Source organism: Protomyctophum bolini (genome assembly GCF_963924005.1).
Source record: "Protomyctophum bolini genome assembly, chromosome: 11".
Lineage (NCBI taxonomy): Eukaryota > Metazoa > Chordata > Actinopteri > Myctophiformes > Myctophidae > Protomyctophum > Protomyctophum bolini.
Genome location: NC_137872.1, coordinates 41,462,102 through 41,472,342, shown reverse-complemented (window position 1 = coordinate 41,472,342; position 10,241 = coordinate 41,462,102). Strand labels below are relative to the sequence as shown.

General features: G+C 42.2%; 1 protein-coding gene across 1 annotated transcript in view; it reads left to right on the top strand.

Moving 5' to 3' along the window:
* Positions 1-282: 282 nt before the first annotated feature.
* Positions 283-10,241, top strand: part of LOC308323512 (matrix metalloproteinase-14-like) — a gene marked incomplete at both ends in the record, with an annotated part of 40,626 nt that continues 30,667 nt past the window's right edge. Inside the window, one exon of the mRNA XM_080775240.1 lies at positions 283-375. Coding sequence (XP_080631366.1) covers positions 283-375 — 93 coding nt within the window. The remainder of the gene's footprint in view (positions 376-10,241) is intronic.

The window sequence follows — 10,241 nt, the reverse complement described above, 5'->3', positions numbered from 1 at the left end:
TTTTCTGTATATATAAGTAAAGGATATTGGCCTAGTTCAGCCCTGCATGGGCATTCTCTCTCTCTCTCTCTCTCTCTCTCTCTCTCTCTCTCTCTCTCTCTCTCTCTCTCTCTCTCTCTCTCTCTCTCCGGCCACAAAGCAAAGGGCTAAGGGTCATGTTTCCTTCACCATCCCCCCACACCCCGCCCCTCCCCTCCATACTTTAAAAGTAGGAGCAGACAGTCAGTCTTTCTTTGGCACCTCCAGGATTTCACTTCACCCTCTGACACCAAGACAGAAGTTATGTTTCTCCTCAAGTTTCTCCTCAATCTTCTGCTGCTGCTCTGCCTCTGTTCTGCTCTCGCTGACGCCGAGGACGGAACCTTCAACGAGGAGGTAAAGAATCAACAGACACCAACTGGACCACTGCGGGTCCATTTGGTTCCATGGTCAGAGTCATTTGACCAACTGGACCATTTAGGTTCCATGCAGGTCAGAATCGCTTTAGATGCTGTCATGTCATCACAGCAGAGAGAGAGAGAGAGAGAGGGGGGGGGGAGAGAGGGAGAGAGAGAGAGAGAGAGAGAGAGCGAGAGAGAGAGAGAGAGAGAAGTATTTTATTTACTTAAGTTTCAACAATAAAGAAGACTTTCTGTCTGCCTGGGGGGAGGGGTGGGGCACCGGGTCTGCACTTTGCTCCAGATGGTTGTGTGTGTGTGTGTGTGTGTGTGTGTGTGTGTGTGTGTGTGTGTGTGTGTGTGTGTGTGCATTTGTTTCACAAATGCATAATGCTGGGTTAAATCACTATTGTAGACAGGATTGTTCTTATTTTCGGCGCTATAGCCCCTCCTATGCTCAGCTTTATGTGTCTGTGTGGCTGATTATTGGCTGTTCACTCCATATAGCAATGATTTGATTGGGTGAGCAAGTACATATTGAGGAGAAATGTGCACGCACGCACACACACACGCGCGCGGAGTGCAGCCAGCCGTCAGCTATAGCTGGTGGAGATGAGCTACGTCTATCAACTGTGAAGTGGTTGCAACCTTCTAATCTACTGGTTACTGTAATTATATTAGAGTGGTGTTTGGGTGACACCTTGTGGCTGTAACACGTAATTGCAGCGGTCCTCTCTTATTAAATGACTCGTGAATTCTAATGTCTTGACTGATGGCCACGCAGCGTGTAGCCTACAGGGAAACAGCTTGGAAATATCCACAGCAGGCCTACAGACAGAGAACGCTCTATATGTAGTCTGTTGTTTTAATGTTAACATATATATTCACAGACGTACAGACAGAGAACGCTCTATTATTGTTTTAATGTTGAAGGGATATAGGCCCTCATTTATCAACCGTGCGTACGCCAAAATATGGGTGCACGCCGAAATTACCGACATTTTTGACATTTACCATTTCCGCCAAAGCTTGAAATTGAACGTGACAACGTTGAAAATCCACGTTTGCTCCTCAGCTGGCGTACGCATGTTTTTCTGTCGCAGAACGGCGGAGCAGCATTGTTTGACCAGCTGAGAGGCTGCCAAAGGCATCGAAACATATGTATTCACTCCTAAAATGTTAATATAAAACTGTATGTATATGGGCTACATGTAAAAAAAGAAAAAGAAAAAAGGAATGGACCTACAAGATGTGTCTTTGTGTCATATTAAATTTATAGGAGCTTTCCAACTTTACAATTAAAATCGCACTTGATTTAAGCCATTTAAACAGTGTTTTGCATGAGCGCATACATGCGAGGATTTGGGCTGTCTGTGCTGGAATATTTCCATGACGTTGGAAAGTATAGCCTATAGTGCAGTGCTGCCTGCAGCTGCGGAGAGTCCCAACATGCATGGGTAGCCTATATACTGTAGCCTAATCTACAGTAGGCCGATGTCTTTCTGGAGTTACATGTGCAATCTCCTCCTCGTTTAATAAACCCGACGCGTCACTCGAATGCCAAATGTACCGCCAGCGCAAGTGGGAACCGCATCGGAGATGTAGGCTACCCAGCCAGCCCACCACCACCACTCCTCCAGTGCCAGCCACATGGGCTACGGTTTTAGCTGCACATTCATATATTGACAGTTGAGTTGAGTTGACAGCCTATCCACTGCAGCGACTAGCGACTGTGAGGCAATCTAAATAGACTGTCGAACGTGCATGGTCAGTTGATCACGGTGTCACGGACAGACAGACAGGCAGACAGGACAGGATCAGGATCGAGGAGCAGCACCTATGCAAAACAGCAGCGTGTGTGTGTGTGTGTGTGTGTGTGTGTGTGCGCGCGCGCGCGCGCGCGCCTATTTGTTATTTAATTCATGGTTCACAGGTTCAGGTTTTCGTTCACTAATAGATCTTGTTGTATATTAAATTAAAAATACTTTAATAATTTAATATAACTGTACAACTAACAACAGACAGTGACAGTTGCTTGCAAATTGCGATATGTGCGTCAGCGTGCGGGGGGGGTGAGGCGGGCAGCAAGGGGGAAGCGAAGCGAGAGGAGAAACAGACCTACAGCTTTATTTAATTCATGCAGGTTTATTTATTTAAGATACAACAAGTTGCAAGTTGCGTGTGCGTGCGTGCGTCTGTGTGTGTATGAGAGAGCTGGGGCAGCAAGTCCATGTAACCATGGTTTCAGGAAACGTATTGCCGTTTTCAGGTCGCAAAAACGAGGGCGAGGCTTGATTTCATAGGGCGTGCCAGATAGATTTCAGCCGTCACATTTATTAACGTCAGAACGAAATTAAGGAAGGATCAGCTGTTTGCGATCACTTTATAAATGCCGTGGCGACGTGGGTGTACTACGAAACCTGCACTCGAATCTGTGGCAGATTTTACACTCGATTGATAAATGAGGGCCATAGTGTTTTCTAACTTAAGCTGCATGAAATCTCCTGGACTACTAAACCCGGAATAAACGGAATTAATCGAAAAATATAAACATGCCATAAACGGATTAAACGGAATTTATTGACTGTTATTTATTGGGGCTTCAAATGAGAAAAAATTAGCATTTTTTCGCTAATATCGCTAATGTTAGATGTAATCTACCAAAAAACGGCCGAAATCCGCGTGATCGTGCGCCATCGCGCACGCGCGCCGTCTCTATGTGCGTCGCTGTGAAAAATGTGATATTTTGCGATGTTTTGGGGTTGATTTGGGGTTAATATGACTTAGTAATGAAAAATATGGTATTATCCTAGCATCGACGAGATTCACCGCAGTGGCTTGGGTCAAACTAATACCGGATGTTGATGATCATTTGAACCGGAAGTGACTCTCCTAGATTCCTCTATTTTTGTCAAAATCAGCATAATGGTGCATTCTCGCCATCTGGTGGCAATTCTGGAGAAGACACTAGGATCGCCAGTCTCATCAAAACGATATATTCAAACCATCAGATCTTTCTATTAATGTTAAAATGATGAATTAAAAATAAGCCAATTTGTTACCCAAACAAAAAAATTGGGGCTGGCAGTACAAGGGTTAATATAATGGTTGCAGCAACTGTATTCATTGATTGCCCGAGTCCCGTTGTGGGAGTTCTGCTCTGGTTTTTGTGAAATATGAAGTAGTTCCGGTCATTTTGTGTTCACGCACACACACACACACACACACACACACACACACACACACACACACACACACACACACACACACACACACACACACACACACACACACACATTTGATAGCATTTCTGTCTCAGGGACCCCCGATTTATATTGTAAAATCAATGTTAATTAACTCTGAGAGTGTCAAATGGACCCTTATGGGTCCATTTGGTTCCAAACTATCATTTAGCTATGGGGACCCCCTGGAACTCTCTCAAGGACCCCTGGGGGTCCCCATAACCCACTTTGGAAACCACTTTCCATAAGCTGTATAGATCGGCTATTTTGGGAGAAGAGATGGAACGTAAATATAACATTGCTGTGGTTATAATGAAATAAATATATTGTAATTTTGTCTCATCTTGGTAGCCCACCAGAATGTAATTCAGCTAGATATAGCTCATTCTGACACCTGCTCAACAGTTGTACCTGATTCATTGATTAATGTATTAACAGTTTGTAAGAATGGGTACAGATATAAATATCATATACAGGGTTAGAAAAAGGAAAAAACATTTACAGTATAGAAAGAAGGGGCTGTGGTCACTGTGTTCATTGTTTTTAATATCATTAAGAACAGAGTCATTTTCTATCATGTCCTATATGACAAGTCGTGGTATGCTACATAATATGAATGACAATGTTTAAAATTCAACAACATTTAGGACAATGAAAATGCCATAGTGATTCATCTCCATCCAATGTACAGGCTGTACAGCAGCTTGCAGTCACTTCCATAGCTGGTTTGCCTACACCATTGCTAATTAGTTATTTAACTTTACAAGTTGTGGGGACTAGAATTTTGCGGCCCGTTAGTTACGTTGCAGCGCACTATGGGAAGAAGGTAATTGCGGGAGTTGACTCCACATGTAGTAACGGATGGGTTATTAGTTATTTTTGCATCTGCCGCTTTAGATGACCCGAGATGACTTGATTGATTGGCATCAAAAAGGGCCTGTCAGCTCAAACACACAATGCAATACTTGTTGCTTACAATCATCAGTAGCAAAGTCAAATACCAACAAAAATAAAACCCTACCATTTCCATTTTCCCCCCTCTATTTCCCATTCCATGTAGCCTATGAAAGGCCCCTCAATTACATTTTGTAACTATTTTCAGCAATGGGATGATAGTTTTATTTGGTGGGTATGTTGAGCTGGTGTGGTGTGATTAGTCTTGAATGCTTATAAGTACATTTAAAAGCAAGTACTTTTTTTTACTCGTACTTACATTTTGACTGAGCTATTCTACTTGTAGTGGAGTAAATTTGACCGGGTCATATTTTGTAGCCTACTATTCTGTCCAGCTCTGCTTGTATAGGTTGAAGTGTGTTCAGACTTGTGTTGCTCCAAGGTGAGTTTTAGGCCGACCCACTGCAGACAGTTGTGTTTACAGACTGATGTTCTCGTGTGAGACCTATAATCTAATCTCTGACCCATTCCTCAAGGATCGCTGTTGTTCCAGGCTATTGACTGAACATGTGTCGACACGCACGCACGCACGCACGCATCCACATACGTACTTTACACACACGCTCAACACTCTTTCATTTAGTATAGGGCTCTATATATACTTATATTTTAGAAAATACACACACATAGAATCATCTCTAAATCTGTGCCACACTTTGAGCTTGTAGATCTGCTGTTTTTCCTACTTTTGTGTGACAGTAACAAAGTAGGGCATTATTAAAGTAAATAAATTGAGATAAGATGTAAGAGGGCATTGCTCTGCAAAAGGTGCATGCGTGCGTGCGCGCGCATGCGTGTGTGTGTGTGTGTGTGCTCCGTCTTCACTTTTCTGCCCTCACTTTTATCTTCAATATGTACTTTGCTCAGCCAATCAAATCATCGCTATGCGGTGATCAGCCAATCACAAGCCAATGTTTGTGTTTACACAACCTGGAAAGCTGGGCATAGGAGGCACTAACGCCCCTCAAAAAGCTGATCTACAAGCTCACACAGGGTGCTTTCTGAGCTTGTACACACAGAAAAATAACATGGCGGATTTGTTCCTTTTGGGGTACAAATGGCTTGTGTCAAAGATATTTCTTGAACTCAAATCAGAGTCATTACGAAATACACAGGGCAGAGAGTGGTATGAAACAATGATACTTTTTAATACAAGGGATCACCAGCCCAGGGAGACTGCACGCATGCAAGCCTCACGAGCCCTATACATTGCTCTCCTTTATACACACATGAGAGCAGAGAATACATTGAAGGTGTGGTCAGTAGTGGTCAAACATGGTCAGACATTGGCCTCCTGTAAGAATAGGTCCTCTGACGGACAGCCAACAGGTGGATAGTATTCTCATTTCAAAACTTCTCTTACATTCCATCCTTTTAGTTTTTTGTCAATTAATCTAAATATTAATTTATATGAATATGAATATTAATTGACACCAAAGAACATGAAATACTATACTCTATGCAAATTTACTACAAAAAGATGACTTTCATATATGGACTATATCCTGGAATGGGCAAGGTTTACATTCAAGTGTATCCAATGTCAGACGATCACTTGTTTTTTTCATTACACTCAGGACACTTCTGATGGCTGGTAGGGGCGAAAACCCATTCTCTTGGGCGAAAATTCCAATCCTACGATCCTCGATTTGTCTTTTGTGAGCGATCACTTCATGAGCCAGCACTTCAGGTGTATTAGTGGTTGCGTGGTTGGTTTCTCCACACAAATGTTCGTTGTGTCACAAGTTGTAGCTTCATGGCATCTAGTCTTTTTCCCCATGGTTGGCACAGCATTCCTTCTTTATCTGGCTCTCCTCACATCTGTCACTGGGGGGTGACCGGGGTTGAATGTGAGTGGGCCTTCGGCCTTGGGAGCCTTGTAGGATGGACATGATGATGTGACTTCACGCATGGGTGTCACTAGCCCATGTGACATATTTATATCTGTCAGGTTCCTCAGAACTATAGAGGGGAAAAAAACACCTTGTGCACATTATTTGTTCACTTGAATTATTCCCACCATGATTAAAAAGGTGGTTATATAGAATTAATTTCATTATTATTATTTATTTTTACATTAATTGTTTTCATAAAACAGTAGACTAATGTCAATGTATGTGTATATTTACCCAACATACAAACCCAGATTGCGTTCTCCTTGTTTCCATTTGGGGTTTTTTCCCTTTTTTAAACACATCTCCTGATATGTTTCTCTGGATTTCAGAGCTGGAAAAAACAAAACAAACCCTACACTCTATACTAAAACATTTGTTCTATAAATTTCTCGGATGGTAATTCCTAATTATTTAAGACCTATCTTGATCATGGTTGTCCAATTTCTGGTTAAAACTCTCCTTTATAGTTATTAACTTTATAGACATGTTGCACATTGTTGAATCTTTACACAGTATTTCATCAGATTATTACACTATACTTCTAGTTCAGTATGCCAATCCGAATATTTCAATAATGTCAGATCTGTAACACATTCGTGTCTCTTTTGTGGGATTTGTTTCTTACCTTGTCGACGTAATGTGTTAGACAGATACTCATTTCTCCCTTGTAATGTCCTCCTGCAATTGCATTTTATTACCACAATACCACAAACTCTTCCTAGACAAGTTAATCTAAGGTTTTAGTGAGTTAGTCAATATTACCATATTAACCATGCCGTGCACAATGGGAAAAAGATAATATTCATTAAATTGTCACACATTTAGAGCCATCTCTGATTGTTACATCAGCCATCCTCGCCACCCAGGAACAATTGAATTAACAGTGACTTCCTGGAAAGTAGGAAAGAACAATTTTCATTACATTACAATGATTTTACCTAAAGATAACATGTTACACATCGTGATACATTTTACATTTTAACAGCAACCCTAATACTCAATAAACATCACACACCACACAACCATACCCGGGTCATTCATCCTTGATCACACTCATAGCTAACTCATGTGGCCTAACCAATAGGACAGTACTTGACCTCAGTACTTGACCTCAGTCACAGACTCAGCTTACTTTTTGGCCAGGTGCCATTGACACCAACAAAACCAACTCCCCAAGTTAATGTTGCTGTTTACTAATTACTCATGTACAAAGCTACAAATAAATCAAACATGATGAATTATTTCACTAGTCACTCCAATTTACTTACAAATAATTAAAATATTTACAAATACTTAAAGGTCCGCTGACACGCCCCGAAATTAATATGGGTGGTACAGCACATCACGTGGTCTGACTGAAAACAGTTTGAAACAGTTTGAAACGGGGCTACGGCGCTAGCAACAAGTGGCTATAGGTCAGGCTAGCGTTTTTGACGGTACATTTAGCGTCATATTGGCTATAAATGTAATTGAAAAAAATATTTTTTCGCCAGAAATGCTTAGTTTGAATGCAATTGAGGTTGGCGTGGGGTTTTTTAGGGGAACTGCAGCACAAGCGCAAATTTTGGAGTCGAGTCCCATGTTCCCCCGGTCGCCAACACCCCTGTCTGCCCGCTCTGAGACCTCTCAGCCCCGCAGCGCGACAGTCGCGACTACGGACGTCTGCTGTTGTCTGGCCACTGTGAGAGCAGCGCGACTACTGTTCTTTTCCCCTCTCAGCCGCAGGCTGACATGTACACCCTCGCTCTCACTCTGTAATACCGTAGTTAGTTACCACAACATTGTTCAAGTGAACTATAGTGTGTTTATGTTTGTATTCATTGTAATAATAAATATCGCTATGCCGAGGCATAGTCTTGCGGACGAGATCATGAGCCTCTACGGGGGACTGGGCATGTGTGTACACACACACACACACACACACACACACATGTACACACACATGCAATGGCACGGAATCTGCTCTCTTCCCCGCTGTCATGCACTATAGCCACGGCTAAAAGTTGTGTGTGTGTGTGTGTGTGTGTGTGTGTGTGTGTGTACACACATGCCCAGTTCAATGCGGGGACCTGACCAGAGACTATACGTCCGTCCGTCCGTCCGTCCGTCCCCCAGTGTGTGTGCAGCCTGCATCTGAGACGGGCTAGACTGTATGTTGTCATGCGGAGCGACGCGGCGATAAATAAAATAATCATAGCGATATTGATTATTACAATGAACAAGCATAAACACACAGTTCACCTGAACAATGTTGCGAAAAAATAATTTTTGGAATGAGACTTTCACCCAGTATTCAAGCTAAATGTGACACCAAAATAGTAGCATAAGTTGCTATGCTACCACGGCCACCAAGCCCGGCGAGCCCGCATAGAAGTCGTTGGGGAAAGCCCCTCGCCACTCTGACGTCAGAATCATGATAGCATTGTTTGATAGCAGTTCTTAGCTCCCGAGGGGTGTGTCAGCGGGCCTTTAAAATGAATTAAATTTAAATGTTCCACTGCCTATCAAATTAATTAAATTACCTATATGTCCCAATACCTATCAAATGAATCAAATTACCTAGCCTATGCAATGAATTAAATTAGCTTATGCGTTCCCCCCCTGTGAGCATTTCTTTCTGATTCAGACAGAGAGAACTGCTCACAATCGCTAGGGATAATATTACCAAGCTATTTAAAACCCCACCAACCTATTACCACTAACTGTAACTTTCTCCTTATTTTCCACTCTGGGAATGCCCTCAGAGTATCAGTTTACATGACAGTGTGAAGGAGTCAAGTCAGCTGTTTGATTGACAGCTGCATGACTCAGACTGAGCACATTGGTGAGGAAAGACCCTCCATGGATATATACACAATAATACATATACGTATCTGGCCCTGTAGTTGGGATCTGCTATTTCTAAAAATCCTGTTCTTTCAATGGATATATAATATATACACAATAAAGCATAAACGTATCTGGCCCTGTAGTTGGGATCTGCTTTTTCTAAAAATCCTGTCCTTTCTACCGACGCACTCAATTCTGAGCGAGTTTTAATAAGCTAAAATGGGCCATTCCTAGATTATACATCATGCTGGAAAGGTACGGCCTTATCCGCCTCTTAATGGCATGCCCAGGATCTGGTCATCCCCCCTTAATGGGATGTTAAAACATATTTAGGACTACCGTTAAGCCGATACTGTTAATTTACATAATTCTTTCCCTAACTTCAAATAAACTCATCTCACATTATCTAGAAAACAACAAATCGGAAAGATAACATCTAGGAATAAATTCAGAAAAATCAACAAAATATAATACAATGTAGATTTGGTGGTTTTTTAACTGTTAAATCTCGCTTATTGAAAATAGCTGATCTGCAAGTTCCCTCCCATAGATCAGACCTGGCCAAAATACAAAATACTACTAAAACCGCATTACCTCCACCCCCCTCGTCTGCGTAAACGTCAGCTTTTTGGATTAATTGGTGACAACAGCGTTAGTGAATGCAAATAGCCCAAGACTTAAGAACTGATCATCAACTCTACAAGACTCTACAAATCTACAAGATTGCAACCTCACAGATTGAGGTACAAGTCGAGGGCCGGACTGTGTTTCAACACACGGCCCATCTTTGGGGAGAAGGGTAGCTGAAAATTGACCACAAGTGATATACTTTCACTGCTGATCAATAGTGAGAGAAGAGAAGACGCATGCTTGCGCTTGTGGGCCCTTAATACGTGACAATGCACTCGCAGTGCATTGTGGGACTTGTAATATTATGGTCAATG